At 41.0% G+C, this 22855-nt stretch overlaps 1 protein-coding gene across 2 annotated transcripts in view; it reads right to left on the reverse strand.

Annotated features, from left to right (window-relative positions):
- Positions 1–536: 536 nt before the first annotated feature.
- Positions 537–22855, reverse strand: part of SWAP70 (switching B cell complex subunit SWAP70) — a 35098-nt gene continuing 12779 nt past the window's right edge. The window contains exons 3-12 of one of the 2 annotated variants that reach the window (XM_062494286.1): positions 22569–22742; positions 14541–14768; positions 11877–12023; positions 11511–11619; positions 10091–10272; positions 6635–6742; positions 5292–5458; positions 4341–4539; positions 2914–3010; positions 537–2587 (exon numbers count right to left, since the gene is read on the reverse strand). In XM_062494286.1, the coding sequence (XP_062350270.1) occupies positions 2478–2587; positions 2914–3010; positions 4341–4539; positions 5292–5458; positions 6635–6742; positions 10091–10272; positions 11511–11619; positions 11877–12023; positions 14541–14768; positions 22569–22742 (1521 nt within the window). In that variant the 3' untranslated portion in view covers positions 537–2477. The remainder of the gene's footprint in view (positions 2588–2913; positions 3011–4340; positions 4540–5291; positions 5459–6634; positions 6743–10090; positions 10273–11510; positions 11620–11876; positions 12024–14540; positions 14769–22568; positions 22743–22855) is intronic. The other variant, XM_062494287.1, reaches the window with a different exon arrangement.

The raw sequence follows: 22855 nt of genomic DNA on the forward strand, positions 1-22855 counted from the left end.
TGGTGACTCATTGCTCTGCGCTCCCTTTGGATGCTGCTCAGTGTCACACTAAAGGGATCATTCTCAAGTGGTATTTTTGCTCAGCATGCAAATGGTTTAATTTTTAAACCAACCACTCCCTCCCCAGCTTTACTGAGCAAAGCTTCACACAAAGTTTTCTTACTTTGTCAGAGTAAGCAGGGACTAAGAAGCTAAAAGGAACCTTGTCTCATTTCCTCTTCTGCCCCTGAGCAAAAGCTGACCCCAGACAGACAGGGCTGACACGTTGTGAGGGGCTGCTGTGTGTCTGTCCCCACAGCTCCCTGCTGAGCCTGCCCTGCCCTTGCCCCTGGCTGCAGCAAGGAGTACTGAATATGAACATTTAAGAGAGGAGTGCTGCTAAAACAAAGTCTATTTGTGTTATCATGTCACCACTGCCTTTATTATGGCTTTAACATGCCATCCATATGACCATTAAACTACTTCCACACAACAGGCACTGGATTTTGAACTCTACGAGGCCAGAAGAAACCCAGGCAATAAGACATCCGTCAATTCCAAAATGTAAATGACTTTATATTACTTTATTAAACAGCCATTTCTAAAGAACAATAAAAAATATGAAAACATGCATCATTTGGTGCTCTTAAAAAAAACACTGTCCAAAATAAAGACTGTTAGAAAAATTAAACAAGTTTAGCTGCAACACCCCTTCTGCTCTCCACATAAAATGTCTGGTAGTTATAAATACTGTTCCAGCTCCTTTAGCGAAGTTTAACTTTGTGTACATTAGTAATTCTATCACAGGTGGTTGGATTTTTTATTCACATTGCTTCTGTAAACGTGATCAATTTTAAAAATGCCTTGTTATCAAGTTTAAGGAACTACTGTTTTCCTGTACAGTAAGTATAAATAGGAAGATCCTGGATTTTCCTGCCATTCTAATCAGCACACCATTTACTGAAACATTAAAGATTTCAATTAGTATAAAAATAGAACTAGATAATAAATGTCCGAGAAGATTCAGTATTTGAGTGAGTCTTAGTTAATAGGCAAATAAAATGCTATTTATGACTTCCAAATCTGGACACCACTTCTGTACAGCTTCTGCTCTTCCAAGACCCAAGTAGCACAGTGCTGCACACCAAGGCACTGCTTATCCTCCTGAAAAATCCACTTCTTATTTACTACCAATAATTTAACATGTAGCTGAACTAACAAGCAGGTGAGTGATGGGTGGCTGGGGTACAGTCAAAGCTGCTCACAAGCCACACCAGTGGGTACCTGCTCCTTGAGGGGGGCGTCTCAAAATGTCTGTACAAGTTGGCAGGAATCCTGTTTTACTGAGCAATGCTGATGTGGGAGGTCTGCAAAGCAAAGTCAGAGGCTTGTTCCTTTTCCCTACAGAAACAGAAATAACTGGCTTTGTCCCAGGAGAGAATGGTAAGGCACAACAGCAGGTTCTTTGGAAAGCCTTGGTACTAGAAAGACTGAAGTTTTTTTTATTACCAGAAATTACTTTTTTTTTTCTAAAGCCGTATCACTACACATTCTTAATTTTTATTTTTTTAAAAAAGTTCTTACATTTTCTTTTTAATCTGGCCTCCAATTAAAAGTAAGACAAAAGTGCTACATCTAAAAATGGTGGGATGTTATAATCAGATTTCTTGCACAAACACAGCCTTGACAGAGGATATTTGCCCTGTGTGCTACCACCTTTCATTCATCTGCTTCAGAAATCTTTGAGCCAAAATTTCATCTTTTAAACTATGAAGAGAACTCTCAAGGCTTTATTTAGCAGTTCTCAAGTATGAGACAGTACAAAACCAATCTTGCACAACTTTTTCCAAATGTCTTACACCAGTGCTTTCTACAGTCCTATCTCCAGTTCTTTTATTTGGATTCCTGCAAAGAGAGGGAAATGGGACACCAAATCCAAGCAGGCAGCAGGCACCCACTGATGCCAGCCCCCCCTTGCCAAGGGCATATGTCTGAGCACAAAGCACTCTGCAGAGAGCAACAGATGCAACAGAGGGACAGAGCAGAAATAAAAGCAGGAAGAAAAGGTAACGCTCCATCTCAGAGCTGGACATGACCTGCAGGACTGATTTGTCCTGGGTTGACATTATACTAAACTGAACCAGCAGAACAACTGCCTCCCTTACTTTCTGGAATGGAAATGATGCTGCCTGACTGGTTAGCTGCTGTCTGATTGTTACAGGCTAGTATAGGAACAACTCTGTCACAAGCTACATTTCAATACAAATTTTCAGTTGCAAAGTCTTGGGCAAGTGAGGGAAAACAGCACGTCCTGTCAGACACCATCCACTGCAATGGCTGAGCTCTGAGCAGACCCTCCAGCATGGTAAACAGCATTTCATGAAGAGAAAGGTCCAACCTGCTGAGCAAACTAAACCTTGGAAGCAAGAGGCTGCTCTGTGCAAAGCAGAACGAGGGGAGGTGGGCTCCTGTTCTGGACCATGTGTCAGCTGCCACCCTCACTCAGAAGTGGCTTTCTTCCCTTTCCAGCTCCTTTGTCTTTCCTCCAGTTCAGCTTCAGTGAAGGCTGCTGGGCCCCAGTTTGTGATTAAGTGAGGATTCTTGGAGCCTGGAACACAGAGGGCAATATCTGAGACAGGCAGTTCTAACAGGGACATCACACACCTGCAATGCAGCATTCAGGCTGATCCTTGATTTGCTTTAAACATAAAAGAAACATACAATTATGATAATAAAATCATTATAGTAGGGCTAATAGAGGTAAAGACTTGGAAGTTCCCATCAGCAGCTCTCACAAAGGGTGATATTCATAGGCTGCTATGAAACCAGTAAACTACAGGAAAAGGCAAAAAGTCACTAGGTGATGTAAGTACATGAGACAGAATAAATACATATTTTTGATATATACATATCAACATTCAGTTGATAACTCACCTGGCTCTATTAGTCGAATCAATCCCTCATGATGAGCTACTTTATCTTTCCAACTCTTGGTGTTGTTAGCTGCCATTTCCAGCTTCTTCTTAACCTCCTGAAATAAGACAGAGCCCGCTTGAAAACAAGGACAGCTTACTCTGTTTGTATAAAAAGATACACCTTTTAAACCAAAAGCCAGAACCCCAGCCCTCTGTTTAGTGTGGAACCATCCTAAGCAATTTAGTCACTACCACCCCCCCACCTCCCCCCCCCAAAAAAAAAGAGTTTTCAAACCAGAATCCCAAAATAATAAGGTTTTACAAGATTCTGTAGCTGTGTAATGGAGCTAGTCTTTGTTCTTCAGCCTAGACTGGTCTTTTGGGCAATTCCAAATGGAAGGCTAGAATGTTTAATTATTTCTAAAATAATTGTTTTGTGGAATCTTTTTTGGTGGTTTTATATGTCTGTTGTATTCAGCAATTGCTCTGGAGTAGTAAATTATGCTTCCCATACAAAAGGCCTGAGATGTCACCTAAGAAAGAGACAAGTACTAGCCAGAAGCAATCTTGTGATGGTGTGAGATATAACACTACCCTGGGAAGTCAAGTAGCCACAACCACCCCAGCTGGGCCCTTGCTTGCAGTGAGGGCAGCATTTGGGTTCTGTGCCAGGCAAGACAGCTCCCTGGCTTGTCCTTCAGAGTTCACCCCATAAACACCCTCCCCTGTTAAACACAAACCCAGCCAGGCTTCCTTTCCTGACCTAAACAAATGCAGGATCAATACCTCTCTAGCCCTGGAAAGCATGCAGTACTTCAGCCATTCTACTTGCTGGGTTCTGCCTCTTATTTCTTCCATGAACAGTTACTGACCTTCCCCAAAACCAGCAGGGCAGAGAGCAGGCCTGGCACATTGAGAATCTGAGCCAATTCCACCTACCCCTGACTTCCATTCAGTGCTTAAATAAGTTTTTGAGGAGTGGGTGCCTACAGTAACACATTGACTTTTCATCTGTAGAAGACAATACTGTGCCATGACATCATCACAACACTGCAAAAATTACTAACTCAGAAGCAAAATGCACCTAGTTATGGCAGCAGTGGGACTGCACAAGAAGTGAGTCTGCAGCAGAAGACAAATATACACAGAGTATTTCAGGATGTGAATGAGCTGGCCTGCATGCAAATTGTGACAAAAATAAATAAAAGAGTTTCAGAGGTGTGTCTGAAACAGATCTTCCTCTTCAAATGTATCTACTGGTCTAGAAACTGAGTAAAAGCTAGAACCACCCCCCCCCCCCCCCCAAAAAAAAAAACATCTAACCCAACTATTCTACCTCTTATTATAACTTTTGTGCCATGCTAACTCCTAAAGAGGCATAATATTGAAGAACTTCAAATTCAATCTATGGATAATGATGACAGGTTGATGACCAGAATAGCTTACCTCATACTGCTCAAGGGCCTCCTTCCTTTCCAATTCAAGTTGTTTCAGTTGCTCCATGGCCACTTGAAGAGCCTGCTCCTTCATCATTCTCTGGTTTTCCAGCTCTTGCTTCTCTGCTTCTGTCATCTGAATGGTCTGTTGCTGCTGCAAATGCCATTTTTCCAGTTCAGCTCTCTTTGCTGTCTCCTCTTCCAGCAATCTGCAATGGGGATTGTGATGTTAACTGCACTTTAACATAAATTGTACCCAGGCAGGGAAGCCAAATTAATTAATTTTTTCTTTGCTTTGCTTTTTTTAAGAAAAAGAGAACACTGGTTTTTAAAAAAGCTTGGGAAGCAGGGGAAAAGTTATTGTTTTCTGCCTTGCCTTCAGTGTCATGCCAGCAGTACAAGCAGTCTGACTGCTACAAAGGGCTATTCAGAAAATGGAGTCAATAATGCAAATACACAACACAGAGACCCAGAAGAAACAGGCATGCATAAGTTATCTTCATTGTCTTAGGAGGACTGAGTATATGAACAAAAAAATCCCACACTCCACAAAGCCCCTGTAAAAGGAAATTTAACCCTTTAACATTGTAAACCTGTGATAAAATACAGAAGAAAGTGAGTTTTACAGTTATTGCTTTACAATATGAACAGCTGAAAAGCCTTTACAGAGTTATCTCAGCTTTTCACATGCTGACATGCACAACACCTGATGGAAAAATAACTACACCTGCTCTTCCAAACTTCTGAGCTTGCCCTCTGCTAAAGGCTAATCAGACATATTTTTAAAATCATAAACAGCAGCTTCAGCCTTCGTATCTTAAGGAAAAATAAAATCTGTCCCGTGTTTGGACTTGAAGGTAGATCCCCATTCCCAGAGGCAAACAGTTATTAGTAGCAGGGCACAGGTACTCAATATTTGCAGGGGGAACTGAAACACTTTTCTACCTGGTGAAAGCCATACCTGGCCTGAAGTTTCCTCACAGTCTCTTCATCTTGACGTGCCTGTTTCTCATCCTCCAATGCTTCCTGTAGCTGTTTATACATCTCTTCCAGTTCACGTACTCTTTGTAAATATTGTTCCAGTTCAGATGATTTCTGAGCAACCTGCTCTTCCATTTTTTGTCTTACCTAAGCAGCATAAATTTAGGACACATGAGCTACCATTCAACTCAGGTTTCCAGTTTTTATAGGAATTGCCAAAGTTTCTTTCTGGCCATGTTTTCAGAGACAAACCTTTTCCTGCTGACTGCTGAGGAGAACTGGTAAAAGTGAGGCTAGATCTGCAGATGTGGAACTAAGAGCATTTAAAAAATAAATAACAACACAGGCTACTTATATTGACCTACTTCCTGCAGCACAGGATTTCTACAGGGGTTCAAACCTAATTTCAGTCAGCTTGATCTTGTTGCTTAGTTTACAGATACATCATTGAAGGAAGAAAAAGGTTGTAGAGAGGCCAGACATGAAAGTCAGGCTGCTTTAATGGCACTGTTTTCACTCCTCCCGTGGCAGCAGTGTATCTGACACACTTCTGTCTCTGGATGATGGCACGGGATGGATAAAGGGTTGGAAAACAGCAAAGGAGGTTGGTATGCCCTGCCCCATTGCTCTGCAGCCTGCTCCCCTTAGCTGACCCAAATCCCAGTGACCCAGAAAGGGATTGTATTCAGGAATTCATCTCAGCCCATAAAGCAGCACTGTGTGCATTAATGTTCCGAGATGTCCCATCACATCACTTTTCCTACTTCTTTTCCCCAACAGAACAACCTGACAAAGCCCTTGAAGACTGAAAACCAGTTCTCTGGAGAATCCTCAGTGTCACTGAATAGTAACAGGATTGTAAAGCAACAGTATTTCTTTATCTTTTATATTTGCGTACATGTCTAATTGTAAAAGAACACACAGCATAAAAAAGCAATAGTTCTAGGAACTCACAAAATGCATTTTGATTATGCCTGATTCATTTTGCTTATTCATACAGCAGGTGATGGCCTCAGGTTCTCCATCTCTGAAAACTGCAAGGAGAACTTCAGTCTGCATTTATCCTTCAGTCTAATTTTCCCCTATTTTCCAATAATATTTAAATTTTGAATGGTGTACAAATTGTAGCCAAGTTGTTTTAGTATTTGAATTCACCAGTAAAAATATTTTACTCCTACATCTCAAATAAATGCAACACAGATTCTGTTCTCCAGCCTCCTGCAAAATCTGTGGAATCCTTTCAGTGGCTGCCTGAGGGAAGCCCTTGCTGAACACATGGCTCCCTATGAGTAATAGCAGCAAAACCCCTCGTGCACTACTCACCATTTTTTCTCTCTCCAGCTCCAAACTGAAGCGATCTTGTAGTTCAACTTGGGTCTGAAGTCTTTTCTTCTCCTCCTCAGCAGCACGAGCAGCTGCTGCTTCCAGTTGCTGGAAGAGAAGGGTGAAGATAGGGGGAAGAAAAGAGGGGGGGAAAAATTATCAAAACTAAATAATTTTTGAGGGAATGGAACCTTATTTAACAAGTTTTGGTTTTAACAAAAATGGAAGAAGCCTTCAAAAGCATCAAGGAACCAGTTTGGGATTTTTAATGTCTGAGACTATTCACAGCCTTTAAATATAATATTCTATCTTGAATGTTTGCAAGACAATTTTAAATTTACCAACGAAAAGGAAATTACCTGACCATCTCCAAGTCTTCCTCTGAGTCCTGCTTTGCGATAGAAATCACTGTATTTACTTCTCTACCACAACAGGATAGAAAACTATTATAACAAACCACATTTCAGGCAGGACTGCATGGGACTTCCAATAGGGAAAACATGCCAGCATACACTGAGTTCATACAGAAACAGAAATGAGAAGCACTGAATTGCCATGGGAAAGCAGAAGTGCCATGGACTTTGACTAGAATAAGTGATTGTGCTACTGTGAATCATCCCTCCAACATCCCCTAAACTGCCAAGTAAGGTAAATAAAATCCTGGTCCATAATCACCACTTGAAATTAGGAGGAGCATTAGCTAAGGCCTGGGCAACAGGTGCTGGTACCTTCCTACCTTCTTGCATCTTATTTTACTTTTGTTGCATCTTGATTTCACAAATAAAGACAGTGTTTTTCCTTTCGTCAGGATTTCAATCCCCACAAGGTTAAAAATTTTCACGCACCAGCCTAAACTTCACCAGTACTGAAAACAAAACCCTTCTTTCACAAGATCTTCCTAAGAAACTTATCTGATACTTCTTTTTTAACATGCTGGGCTGTGGAAATTGTTTGCACAGACCTTTACTGAGATCAGGACACAACATAAGGATGACATGAACCTGTTGGAGCAATCCCAGAGGAGGTGACACTGGGACAGGCTGTCCAGAGAAGCTGTGGATGCCTCACCCCTGAAAGTGTTCAAGGCCAGGTTGGATGGGCCTTTGAGCAACCTGGTGTAGTGGAAGGTATGTCTGCCCACAACAGGGGGACTGGATGTTCTTTAAGGCCCCTTCCAAACCAAACCTCTCTGTGATTCTGTCATGCTCCTGAAGGTACCACATTTAAACCACCCTCCCTCACCAACCTAGAAGAACTAATGAGATGCCCAATGATTAAAACTGCCAAGCTAAAACTTTCACTCTTTTATGTGCTTGCAGTATTTCTCTGGTCTAAAATAGATGGGAAGCAGTAAAGGAGAAGGCTTGGGTTTCTGGGTTTATGCTGCAGAACACAGCACAGAACTGCTCTCCTTTGCAAGGCTTCAATGATGCCAGTGTTTTAAAAGCAGTATTCTTCCTCTGCCAGGACATTCAAAAGCATGTAATTGTAGTCAAATCCAAGATGCCTATTTAAGTGAAATCTCCTCTAGATTTCCTTCCCTGCTCTGAAATTAAACAAACATTGCCAGTACTGAGCTGGAGGGTGAACGTGCCGAGTCACAGGCAAGGGTGGGTTCCAAGCCATTGCCAGAGAGCTCAACAAGAAAATTATCTGTGTCCACTCAGTATCAGCAACTGCCTGCTTCATCCACCAAGCTGTTCCTAGCAGGTAAGCTTACTGGGAACTGTGCACTTCAGGGAAAAGTCACAAGTGCTGGAGGGGGGAGTCAGCAGGAGCACACAGGTGTTAGCACAGTCTCCAAAGCCCATGCAAGAACCCAAATTTAAACAGAAAGGGTGCACATGTCTTGTGCATGCTCTCATACAAGGAAAAACTTACCTTCCTCTCTTCAATGTGCATATGTCAAAATTCCATTAAAGAATAGGAAAAAAATCTATTTTAGACAAAAGCATTTATTCTTTTGCATTTGATATATTCTATATATCTACTGCAGGAGCTACCAGAATACAAACCAGTCCCAGAGTGCACTTTGGTAGAGCTGCATAAATGGTGCCTCACTGCCATCAGGAGCAAATCAACCTCTAAGCTTCCCAGAACAATCCAGTTTCCTGAAGCATTTACAAAGCCATTTCCTTGAAGAACATTTTTCTAGCTAATCAAACACTTTCAGTTCCCCTAACAACGTACCTCCCCCCTAGTTCCATCTAGGCAATGTGCAGTAGCTCATGTCAGAGCCTAAGATACTTTCCTTGATAAATCATTTCAATCCAGCCCACTTCAAGAGATGCTTCTGGCCACAACTCTCTTTAGTTTACGCATTGTGATTTTTATGAAACTCCCTGGAGCATGTCAACATCCTACTGCTCCTTTAGGGTGGCTCTCATGTTGTCTTCCCCCCCTAAATATTTTCCCAAAAAGTAAACAATGCAGAAATCCAACCTTATGATTTCTGTTAAGAGATACATTACTTACCAGTAGAAGGTAACATAGGCTATTTACTGTCTATTTTTCACTCTGAATCTTAAAACATATGGTAGACTAAAGGTGCCAAAATTAAAGTATGGTTTTCCACTGTCAGACTCCATTCAAGGCGAACAGAATAATACCTACATCAGGACTGTCAGTGCAAGATTAATTTTAAAAAAGACAAACTTCTCCTTATCACAAATTGTGATAATGACAAGACTTCTAAAAATGTGGGGTTTTTTTATTATTATGTTTGCTTTCTAGACTCAAAACCTTTAATGCCCTCACAATATTTACAGTTGCAAAGATCACTGAAGTTTTTTCTAAGGGCTAAAATTGGTGAGTTTTATTTACAAAAAACTCAAGCAATGATGCAGACTTGTCCTAAATGGAGATGCAAAAAATTTACATTAATCTGGGGGGGTAGAGGAGACATGTAGAGTAAACAAAGGAAGATCTGGATTGCTGTAGCAGCAGGGACTCAGCAGCCAAAACATGAGGCAGGAAGTGTGGAGGGTTTGAATTTGAATATTGGGTTCTAAACTGTTTTCAAGGCACAGTCCACAATAAAAGCTCTCAAGAGCAAGAAAAGCCACATCTTTTTTTAAAGATAGGAATTACAGAAATTACGTCTGTGGGAAGAGAACAGTCCCCATAAACATACAAATAACGTAACAAAACTTGGATAAATCTTCATGGAAAGCCCCAGTTTGACAGATGTGTCTGACAGAAAAGGAAAACAAAAAACCCAAAAGCAACTGCAAATATTGGTCTCTCCTGGAAAATTGACGTCTCTCCCAGACACCATCCACAGAGCTGGCAGGTTCTTTTCCACCAGCCTGACAATCCCTTGCTCAGTCCAGGGGCCTGAAACAAGTGCAGCTCCTCTGGAGGAGTCTGCTCAATGTGCCTGAACATGACAGAGATGCCCAGCTCAACCACAGGGACTGAGCTCTAGGCTGGAAGTGCAGCAGCTCCCACTCCCACCTTCCTCACGGTCTCCAGCTCCTTCTGCTTGTTCTCGTTGGCTGCCTGCAGCTCCTTCATCTGCCTCTCCAGCTCCTCCTGCTCAGCCAGCAGCTTCTGGCGCAGCTCCTTCCGTTTCTGGCGCGCTTCTTTGTGGGGAGGAGGGCTCCCTGCCCGCAGCAGGTTCACAGTGCTCTGGATGGCTGCAGGGGAGAGCGAGAGAACACCATGAAGAGGAATGCTGAACCTTCTGGGTAGACTTTGTGAAGTGACCTGCAGTGCTGTGCCGGCTGTTGGGTTGGGGATTTTTGAATATAATCAGAAAGCACTGTTGTCAGTTGTCCTAGTGCTCATCAGGCTGGCTGTCAACACAAACCAGAAGTGAAAGACACTTAGCTCTGAGCACTGGCTACGTGCCGTAAGGATAACGTCTGGCAATTCCACTGCATTAGGTCAATTCCAATATTGGTTTGTAACAAGCTATGGACATATGAGTCACCTATATGCCCAGCTGAAAGAAAAAAACCCAACATTTCAGGATTTCTTACCACCTAGACTCAGTGACTAACCAAGGAGTACGGTGCTATCCATCTTCCCTAGAGCCAACTTTAAATCCTGTACTCTTAAAAGATACCCCAAGGGAAAACTTTCTCCCAGTAAGACAGTAGCTCTCATAAATATTTTCTCATGCAAGTAAGTGTAAGACAGTAAAGCTGAGGAGTGGCAGATGATTTTGGTATTTTATTCACATACCGCAACCATGAAAAAAAAATCTCCTTTTGAATCATTTGTCATACACCTGACTTTGGTGCAATGAAACACAAGCTGCAAGTAAAGAGCGAAGTGCAAATGAAAGCACACAGCTCCAAATATTTAACTACTGCACATTGTTCAATGGCATTGGCAACAACAGCTTTGCAAGGGCTTCTACCTCACTCTGCAGATGGATGTACCCATCACATACCTGAGAAGGTCTCACAAGAGGAATACCTTTAGCATGGAAATAGATAAGCAAGCCCTAATTCCCAGCTTTTCCTCAGCTCACCAAACTGTACTACTTCAACCAAAACTGTAAAACCAAAGCCAGTATTTTACAGTGCCAAAATTAACAAGCTTTCCCTTTCACCACAAAAGCAATGGTTTAGAATGTTGCTTCCCTTCCCCATCCCTCGAAGTAGACAATATAAAAAACAGCATTAATAACCATTTCATTTTGGTTATGACTGCCTGAATTGAGGCACCTACATGACAAAAACTGATTTCCCTTATATGGATCCTTAGTTCTTCCTGAGCCTCAGACCCCTTAAAGATCCATGTGACCAAAACAAAGATATCAGAAAATTACAAGACCAAGAATTTCAAATTTGAGCAAAGCACTGCTGCAAGAATTCCACTAACCTTGATTTTCACTAGCATACAACTAGTATTTTTGAAACCTCACCTTGAATCCATTCCTGCTTCTTCTTTTTATCAGAGGCACTGATCTCAAAAGTTTTATCCAGACATTTTATGAGAAAAAGGCATTTCTTTCCATCTTTGTCAGGCAAGGCCTAGAATGGGTAACAATAAAGATTAGCTTTGCAAACACTTAAATCTAAGTTATGAAGTCAAGCAGCATCTATACAGTTATGTATCACAGGGATACAAATACCAGCACTAAGAGCCTTTATTAAAAGGTTGTTTATGAACTGGTGTCATATGAAGTAAAAAAAGCCCTGTTAAAAGATACCAGGAATCAATGCCACACACAAAAAAAAGATTAATTCTGATCTTTAGAGACATACATAATTTTTTGAGACAGTTTTACCTCTACACAACAGTTGCCATCCAGTATGATGTCTCCCTTCTTGTCCTTTAAATCTTCACTTACATAATAGGAAATAATATTGGGTTTTAGCACAAACCATCGTTCCATCCAATTTTTCCGTTTGTGACCTTTTTTCAGCATGTAGCCCTGTTAAAAGCAACAGATCTGCTGAAATGCATGGCCTCTGCTTAACCATCTGGTTACTTTGTTATGTAAAGGTGTAAAGGCCCAATAGAGCACACAGAAAAGTTACCTCATAGCCCCAAACACTTTCAAAGTTAGCCAGTATTTCAGCTGTACCTTCCAATTCTGTAATCATATTCCCCAAATACTTACATAAACTTTCATCTGACATTTAACTTCAAAAAAAAGTCAGAGATGAAACTGAAACACCAACATCAATATAAGATATGAATAAGCCATACAAAAAGCATTCTCAAAGTATTCCAGATTAAGAGGATGAAGAAGTTAGAAAGGAGACCAAGGAATATTTTTCTGTAGTTCCTTTCATCTATCACAGTTTTTGATACAGCAAATGCGCCTGTATTAAAAAAAAATGAAGAAAAATGTGTTGTGGCATATTTAAGCCAAATATAGCTTTCTCTACAGCTCTGAGGGGAAAGAAAACATTTCAGAACAGTTGAAGAAGCTTTTTTGTTTAAAAAACAAACCAAACAAAAACCCAAGCCACCCCCTACACATACAGCTTATCTCTGCTCAGCTTTACTAGCCACTTAAACATGTCCAGAGCCAAGGCCGTGCCTATTCCCAGGTGCCATCCCACTCCCTTGCTCCAAACCAGGAATGCACAGAGAAACAGCCTTGTCTGCTGCCTCCAAACTCAGTTCTGAGCTCTGGGTGGTTGCAAGGCCATGTGAAGGACTCCTGCAGCCTCAATCTTTCATGCTCTGCACAGTTTTTTAAGATTTTTTTTCCCTTCCTGACTTACCAAATTTGCTTTCAAAGCCAAGTCAGACTAATACTTTCCCCTCAAATTTCTGCAAAATCTTTACCTATTATTTCAGTATCAGCTACTTTCTCATCTTCCAAGAGCCCACTGAGAGTTCTTGAAAAGCCAGAGCTTCTTCACACCAACCATCACACAAAGGACACATATTTCAAAACACTAAATATCACAAATTTAACTATTGTTGCTACCCTCTATAAGCCTTAAAGATCCAAGATACGTTCAGTAAAAAGGGCAGCACGACACTTGGTAATGAGACCATGTGTCATTAATTAATACACTGAAGCAATTATATGATTACTGCAATAAACAGGATGATTCTGTGAATCCACAAGGTATCAGGGTACTGAAATCACACAGAGAACTCTGCTCTCCACTAGGCCAGCAACTGTCCAAACTTCCCAAGAGGCACAGGGCCAAATCTTGACAAACTGTTTTTAAGTGCCAAGGAACCATTCAAAGGCACTCAGACATCCTTGAGAAAGAAGCCCAGGCACCAAGAGAGGAAGGACACACACACACACACACAAAAAAACCAAAAAACCAAAAACAAACAAAAAAAAAAAGTGGGGGAAGACACACAACACAGTATCAAACTGAAAAGAATTCCCATTTCCTCACAAGTTTCAAGTAGGACAGAACTGACATAGGTTGATTTATTTTCATGGTATCAAAAGCAGAATGACTTCATCTTGCCCTCAACTGACTTCATGTGTGTGCGTCCCCAGCGCTCACCTCCAACAGGCAAACAGCAGTTAATCAAAATAGACTTTTGCATTGTTCTGTGGGTATTCTGAAAGAATTTCCTGTGCCAAGACTTTCTGATGGTTTCTTCAGAACAGCTTAGGAAAGCCTGCCAAGAAAGCCTTTGTTTCTCTCCTCAGCAAGACATCAAAGATGAAAAAAATTCTCTTGTCAGGTAGAAGTCAACTTTAAAGAGCTCTCTAGGTGAACTCTGCTGGGACCCCTCAGGTCCCTGTGATACTTCCAATTCCCATGAAAGAAATGCAGTTCTAAAGGCATTCCTAAACTGATAATCCAGTCACTGGAAATCTGAAGAAGTTTGCTAAGCATACAAAGGCTATCAGGACTTCTGGAGTGTGAGTGCAGGTAAATAAGTTGTCAGTCACGTAGCCTGCTAAGCAGAACAAGAAGGGAGAGCTCTCTGGAGCTCTTCCACCTCTTTTTGCCCTGTTGAAGTGGGGCACTTGAGAAGCCAACCTTTCAGCTGGAGCAATACCATGGTCAAGACCCCCTCGTTTGAATACAAAGCTGTGCCCAGCACAACTGCATTTCCTACAGCACAGCTGAAACTATAGAAAAACATTTCCAAAGACTGAAGAGCTGTCACCAGAACTGAGAGCATGAAGCAGCTATTCTGTGAACTAACAAGCAGCTGGTACTAGTGTAAAAAAGGCCAAACTTCAAGTCAGAGCCCACTTCTTTTGCTTTCTAAAAGCAAGCTCTCCCAAGAAGCAACTCATTCATAATACTGCTACAATTACAACAGTCTGAATAGCAGCACAATTTCTTTTATAAAAATATGCTCATATTAAAGAACCTTTATGGATAATTTATCTAATTTCCACCTGCTCATCATTCAATAGGGTAAAGAAATTTGAGCACAAATTGAACATTTTTCTAATTAAAGTAATAAAACATTCTACTTTAAAACATTAGTTCTCTGTGGTTCTTACCTGCTTGAGTACATCTAGGATGAGCTCATTAAAGACTTCATTGATTGCCATGGACACTGTCTGCCTGTCCATCCCCTTACTGAACTGCCCACTTCCAATGAGGTCAATCAGCTCCCACGCAGAAAGACCCTCTCGACTGGTGTTGAGAGCAATCTTGTAATGGTCAAACTGCTCCTGCTGCCAGCCTGCTCCCATTGCTTCGGTGATTTTTTTAAGTAAATATTCAATCTGTGCAGAAACACAAACAGAAATCTATCATTTGCAGCAGGCATGGAAATCAAGTGTTTCAGAGCTTTCTCCAGAGACTCCCATTACAGAGAGTTTCCTACACTCACATGTAGGCCCCTAAACATAGGTGGTTTAATGAACAAAGATTTTAAGCTCCTGTCTCAGCTGAACTCTTGACTACCAAGCCTGTCCCTCAGCTACTCTCTTCACAGTAAAACAAAGAATGGAACCTGACAGCCTCATTTAATATTTCAGATTCCTACAGAACACATGGGACCTTCCCTGCAATGGCTTCCAAACCGTGGTGACTGAAGCATGAGAAAGCAAGAAGTTTCACAAAGTATTTTTGTAAGCAAAAAGCAAACAAATTACAAAAAAAAAAAAAGAAAATAAGGCTGTTTGGACTAGAAGTGAAATGAAAAATGACCAAGGTATGATCTACACCTGACCCCTCTCTCTACTCTAAGGCACTTCCTCCCTGGACACAATCCTGACAGTTGTATCAAAAGAAATAAAAGATCAAATCTTACACATCTGTTTTTGTTTCCCAATAAATCCTCCTTGTCCTTTAATCTTTCATCACTCTGTAAGCATAACCATGAACAGGATAATAACACCAATAAACTAGTCAAAACAAACACAAGAATGGCAAAGAAGCAAAGAAGGCTGGGGTTCTTTAGTCTGTTTTTTATGTTGGTTTTAAACTCATGACTGCTCATTTGCAGTATTTTAAACTAAGCCTATCTGCAGCTTCCAGCACATGCAAAATGCTTTTAATGATGCTTTAAACAAAATAATTGGTGAGGGCCTTCTTCCTACAATTCAAGAGTCACCTTTTAGCTAGTCTAATAGGCTTTTGAGTCTCTGTGCAAGAGATTTGGGAGTACAGAGAAATAAAGAAGTGTTTTTGTCCCCATACATTTCACCACAAGGACACCCAGGCCTCAATATATTGTGGCTGCTGTTTCTCTCTCTCCTATAACAGGCAGAGCCAAATCCCTTCCTTTCCCACATGTCTGTGGTCAGGAAATACAAGAGTGTAGCAGAACAGTAAATTCCCAACTTCACCCTGCAGATGGATGTGCCTTGCCCACTATTTCAGCTCAGTGATTCTCTTGGTGTCACAGCCCCTGCTCCCAGGAGTACCATTACTCCAGGGTAATGCTACAGCAAAATGGAGAAGCTGCCAAGTGCCAGGAGGAAAGTTCCTGCTCCACTGAATGAACGGGAAGTGCACACACCTCCAAGTTGTAGCTGTCACATCCTCTCAAGTCTCTCTCAGGAGAAGACAGCCCAGAATATACCAGGCACAGAATATGCCTCCAGAAGTTGTAGAGAGCATTGTTTTTCATTTCAGCTTCACTGAGTAAGACACTTCAGTATATTTTAGCTCTTCATGCAGCTCTCACTAACAAAGATATGGTCTAACAGGCCTCTACAGAAGTGGCATTCAAATCCACAGTCTTTAAAATAAGCTTTGCTGATTTTCACTCTCCAAAATGCTCAAGTTAAAAAAATAATTCAAGGCTTTCAAGCACTGACTACCTAAATCCTCAGTATTCAGTTAATGGCAGGAAGTAGCTTACTTCCTACTCCAGACAAGTTTTATAAGAAAAAAAAACCAAAACAACCCAAAAAAAGCCTCCATGGAGTGCAAGAACAGAAGCACTGAAAAGCTGTTTCACAGCAAACCTCCTAAACCTTAGGTTTTTTACCCATGTTCAAAACACATTCTGCCACTCTGCTCATTCCCTTTGAGCAGCATCAGTTCTGGACTAGGATCCTGGACTTTACCTGGAAGGAAAGCTAAAATAACTCAGACTTAATTAGCTAGATAATATAACTGCCAAAATGCTACACAGTAATAATAGTAAAAAAATAAAATAAAATATGAACTCTTAAAATGCATTGTTCTAGAATTTCTTAACCTCTTACACTGCTTGAGGCATGGCAGCTCACAAATTCCTTTGGTCAATTATTGGTAATTATATAAAAGTACCAGGTCTCACTTGCAGACAATGGAACACACACACACAAAGAGCATACCTGAATTAATTTTTTCCCAGTTTTCTCAAGCCATATAAATAAATAGTGGATTGAACTAATGGACTGTGGATCAAACTAATGGTCTAGAAATGATGCAATGCAAAACTCTTGGCAAGTACACATTATCATATCATACAATAAAAATAAGTCAACACATTTTCTTTAGTGTTATTTGTACACATTTTATCTTATTTTGGTTCATAGAATAGATTTAACCATTTAAGCCTGTTAACCCCCATCTACAAGTTACTTACATGACCACAAATATCCTATAATCCCACTAAAGTACATAAAATACTCATTATTTTAAACTACATTAACTCTTCTTAACTGAAAAATGATCTGTGCATGTTACAATTCAATTTCTAAAACAGCAACAAAAAATTAAAGGTTTATCTTGAATTCAGCCACATGGATGGCTAACCAAAGTTCACAGAAAAATGTTTATCTGATCCATGTGCTCAACAGCAACAGTGACTTTTGCACAGAATATGAATATGGAAGTATGAGGTCAATACCAAGAAATAAGATGCACCAGTGTGACAGCAAATAGCAACCACTGAGCTCATCAGGAGCTCAAATGAGGAAGCTCTGAGTGCAAATGACATTTCCCCTCCTCCACAGAAACATGTCAACACACCAAATAACTGACTAAAGCAATCTCCTGTCTCAAATATACTCTACTCTTGTGGCTAAAAGGCAATGTTGAAAAGCAAAAGTGAAGTGATGTTTGCTGCTGTTCTGATGCAGGTCAAAAGTATGCAAAATACTTTTGCTTTCAGGTCATAAGTATGCAAAATACAGGTGCAAAAATACCAGGGAGTTGTTAACACTACATACACCAGTAGGGACCCAGTGGCTCCATACTACAAAACCAGCTGCCATCTCAAATCAGCAAACTTTTCAGCCAGAACTTTGCTAAGAGAAATCAAATACAGTAACAAAGAACAGAGCTCTAATGTGAGTTTGTTTAGGAGCTTCCTTCAGAGGTGCTTTCTTTTTCCCATGTTTCAGTGTCTATTTGTTTTCCTTTTTCCAGGTATTCCTGCTTCCATGGGGAATGAAGAATCATACATTTTTCACACATTTTTCTGATACACGAGTGGGTCTCTTAGAATGAGAAAAATATTACCAAGGAGGCATTCATGCCCAGCAGAGCACAGCAGACAAGGCTAGTCTGGTTCACACTATTCATATTTCAGTTCACACTATTCACTATTTGTGATATTAACAGAGCAGATGTCAAAAGCCTACTCACATTATACAAATTCTGGGCCACAGGCATGAAAGCAGTCATATCCCCTCTCACAGTCATCATCAACTCCTTTTCTTCATCCCATCAGAACATCACCTACATTTAAGTCAAATATTTGTTTCTTCCTTTCCACCAGCAAAACTGTGTTCATTATCCAGTGTAAGCCACTACCTTGTTTTTTTTTTTCAAAATTAAATCAGTGCTAAGTGAAGTGTACTAAACTAAAGAAACAACCTGCTGTTGTGAGCTGAAAACTGCATTTCATGCAGCAATCAAGGAAGAAGGCAGTGAAATGGGAAGAACTGATGTAAGTCTTCCTAACCAAATGACTACTGCAAGTGACTAAAAATCTTCCTAACCACTGTCATCAACTTTTGGAGATCATGGGTCAATTAAAACCCCACACAAGCAGCTTTCATTTTCTTTATATCAGTTTTGATTCCATTTCTGAAGGGTCAAGGGTCAATTCCCAGTATTTAATTCACTGTTTCAGTTTCTGGTACTAGAATGCAGAACAAGGAAGCAAACATAGTCATGAAAAACACACTCCAGAAAAATCACCACTGGGTAAGATTCTCACCTCCTCAGGCTAAGAAAACATCACCTCATTTTGACACGCACAAAAAGCAACACAAGGCTTAGTTCTCTTCAAAGGATTAGAAATGCTGTCTGTTAATAAATTTGAAGACTAGAGGATAAGTGAAAAATGACTGTACAAACCTTTCCTCTTGAAACCAAAAGCAGCAAGTATGTTTGGCTTATCTGAAACAGACTGTGAACATTGGATTACAACACTGAGTATGCAGCTTGCAGTGTGTATATCTCTGAGTTTCACCATGAAGAATGTCCCAGAAACACAACTAACCACACACCACAGCTCTCAGGCTTTGATAAAGCATTCCCAAGGCTGCAGCCACATGTCCTGAAATAAGAAAGGGGAAGTGCTTGAAAACCTTTTTATAAAACAGAAAATGCCTGGTTAAAAAATACCAAGACACACAAATGAGTCTGTAACAACTAAGGGGTGACTTGTAAGGAAAACTCGTGACAAAATAGAAATATTACTCCTCTTATGGCTTCAGGCCTCTCCACCATTTTTCCTTCAATTTATCCTTCTCATGGAAGACGTAATGCCTGCAAGAGCTGAAGGAAACATAAACTTGGATATCTGCATCTCAGATGATCTAATGGAAAATCTGGCTGTGAAAAGGGGAAGGAGCTCCCACCCAGTCCCTGCTTTCTGCCTTGGCACATGAGGACTTTGCAAAACAGACATTCATGGATCTCTGATCTTTCCCAGCTCTTCCAAGTGCTCTCAGCTGCCCACCAGTAGGCAGCAGAAGGAACACTGGAGCCTGTAGCCACCAGCTCCTTTCTCTGTGTCACCTGAGTGTCCCCCTGTGACACAGAGGGATCCTCTCAAGCTTGAAGTCACATTCCAAAACTGCACATCCCAACCCAAACCCTTCTCCACACTAGATTTTATAAACCTTATCTCCCTCAAGTGCAGGGCTGACATCCCTGCTTCCAGGACAGGTGAGGAGCACAGGCTAGTCATTGCCTTTGGCTTTCAGCCTGGCCTCTAATAAACAAGCAACTTCTGGCCCTTGCATCACCTCTCCACTGCTTTCAGATTTCCTGGAAACTCCTTTCCTCACTTTGCTCTGTCTAAAGCTCTTCTCAGCCTGCATCTCTGAATCCTTTCTAAAGCAGCCTCTTTTACCTCCTCTGGATGAGCTGCAGCTCACTTGCTGCCCATTCAACACTCCAGCAGGGAATCAAGACTTACACTTTGTAGCTGGGGGTAACAGTCCAGCAGGGAATCAAGACTTACACTTTGTAGCTGGGGGTAACAGCCCTAACACATTCAGCTATCTAAAAGGAAAGGCCCAGCAGCACCAGTGCAAAAGTACATGACATGGGCAAGAAGGAGAAACAGCAGCTTCAATATTCAGCACAGTGCAAATAAGGTGAAACTTCACTCAAGCAGGAGGCTTTTCCAGATATGAGATATGAAATCTACAAAATGACTGCAGAAACCACTTATCTAATTTTAAAAATTACAAAAGAGGAAATTCAGGCTCCCAGGCACGTCTCAAAGAGCAGCTGCTCCAAGGAGGAAGAAAAGGCATCCTTATAGCTACATGAAATTGTGCTAATATATTCACTGGAGACCTAAGAAGTCTTGCCATCCATAAGGTAGGAGGAAAAAATCTTCAGGTGAATCACCCTTTCAACCTGAAAGCATGTGCAAAGTATTTGTATTACTTACAAAGTGGAAAACAAACAAACAACAACCAAAAAAAAAAAAAAACAAAACAAAAAAAAAAAAACACAACCAAAAAAAGCCAACAATGTGATGGGAGTGGAAGGGAGGAAGGAGGGCAATCAGCTGGATCCCACACAAACAGCTGGATCTCTGAGCCAGAAACTGCAGTAGATTGTGCACTGCAATATTCCTAGCCAACCATAAGAGCAGCAGTTGGGCAGGGCAGGAGCCTGCTCCCTGGGTGGGAAGGGAAGCTCTAGTCACAGGAGAGGTTTACACTGCTGTCAGCAAAACACTGACAGCACAAACAGCAGTGCTTCAATCCCCTTTCTCCTGTCCTCCACTTTGCAAAAATCTCCTCACTGTTTACATGACCTCCAAGCCACTTTGTAAAAAAGGCAGGTACAAAGTATCTGAGGAAATGCAAAACTGACTGAAATTGAGACTTTGCGTTTTCACTCCGGGAATTTTGAACGAAGAGTAGATGAGTAAATGAAAAATTTTCCAGAAGTACAGAGAACCTGATGCAGGAGCAGTGCAAATCAGAAAGGAGTGTGCTCAACAGGCAGCATTCCTCTAGTGGCTGATTACATTACCTGCGTGGTCTGAGTGAAGGTGGAGTGAATACAGGCATTGTATATGATAAGAACAGAGGAGCCTTTCTTTGTCAGCCAGGCTCTGTAAGCTTTCTTTAAACAAACATCACAATTTAAATCTTTCTGTAATCAAGGAGATGTAGACACAGATCCATAATCAGAATTTTTTAAATAATCCAAGCAGAAGAGCAATACAGGTTAACCTGGACATTAAGGATAGGAAGGAAAGCAAACAGCACATACAAAATCTGGAAAACCTCAGCTCAGTGATGACTCTGCAGAACATCTGCCAACACACAGACACGTTGCCATTACCTGAAGGCAGCCACAGAAGCCTGCACCCATCTGGGGCTTCCTTGGTGGAGAAGGAGTGGGGAGCAACACCCCAGAGCTGGCAGGGCTGAAGCTTTTACCCATGCCAGCAATTCAGGAGATGTGAAATGTCTGCCCACGAGTAAGCCAGGCTGAACACTGGGGAACACACTGACAAACCAGAGACGTGGATTTGAGTCCCAGTTTTGGCATTTATTAGTGGCTCTGACCTACAAAGCCAAATATAGCACCACTAAGAAAGGAGCTCTCTTAGCTTTTATAATCATGATCCCTGTTTCCCAGAACCAACAGATATAAATGGGAAAGCAAGCAAGAAGACTGTCTCATTTCTCATGGGAATATAGCATGCCAGGTTTGGCAAAACCAGAAATGTACAAAGTGAAAGTCTTCTGCTAAAAAGTGAGTGAGAACGCAAAATGGAACAGTTTATTTTGATAGGAGAGTTATCTGTACTTGAGGGTTTGGCACAACACCTTGGAGTCCCACAGTTATGTTGTTAGTGGCATATTAATCAGACTGTTTTAGTCCCTGGCTGTTCAAAAATTTGCAGATATTTATTATTCAGTCCTCCAGTGCTGAATTGCAAACAACTGGGATATGTGTACACAGTTCTGCAAGGGATTATTTATGCCAACAGTTCTGATCTTTCTGCTTCTTTCCCCACCCATCCCAAAGGGGAGAACAGTGGAGATACCGAAATCTTGCTTTAGGGTTAAAATACCTATTTGAGTGCTACCAATACTTGTTCATGAACTAAAAGTATAAAGAGATCTCTCTGGTATTATGTCTTCAGACATTTCAAGCAAGAGTGTTCAGGGGCTGGTTTTGATCAGAAACAGACACCATCAGAAAATTTTGTATTGTCCTTTCCATCAGGAGGGTGACATGAGACTGAAGACTCATCCTGTAATCCTGCATCACAGTAACACAGAACAGATGGGGGGCATGTTTTTTTCAGAATCACATGGATGTTTTGACCTTGCAAAATTGCAACCACCTATAAGCAAGTGCAGTGATTAAAGATCACATCCATGCATGTCCTGTTTATCCTGTTTTGTCCAGGCTGTTAAAATGACAGACAAACAAAGGTATCAATGTCTCAAGTATCCTGTTGAAATCCCTATAGATGCACCCAGAAAGAGAGAGAAATGCATCTGAGGCCTTACAATACAAAAAGAGGTGAATAAAAGCTTCAAATTAAACAATATTTCCTCTTAAATCTCTAGAGAGTTGAACTTTACCCAGTTCAACTGGGACACTAGGGAAACTGATGTTAAAGAGTTTAAGCTTTTGTTTCTTACCTCCTCAGGTACAATGATTAAAGGATATTTGTCCTCTGACAAGAAGTTAAAAATAACCCACACTTTAAATGCATCTTCTTCGCTAATCAGCAAAGGACTTTTAGAGAGGTTCTTCTTAGCACAGAGAGTCCAGCACATCCTGTTGAATTCAACTTTGTCAAAGTTTCCTTGAACCTAAAGAGAAGAAATTGAACAACAACAAAAAATTGACGTGCATGAATGGCACAGAATAGCAGACAGACAAAATTTACCAGGCTTCATCATACAAAAAGCAGTGCAAAAAACTG

This window comes from Cinclus cinclus, chromosome 6 (genome assembly GCF_963662255.1).
Source record: "Cinclus cinclus chromosome 6, bCinCin1.1, whole genome shotgun sequence".
Classification (NCBI taxonomy): Eukaryota; Metazoa; Chordata; class Aves; order Passeriformes; family Cinclidae; genus Cinclus; species Cinclus cinclus.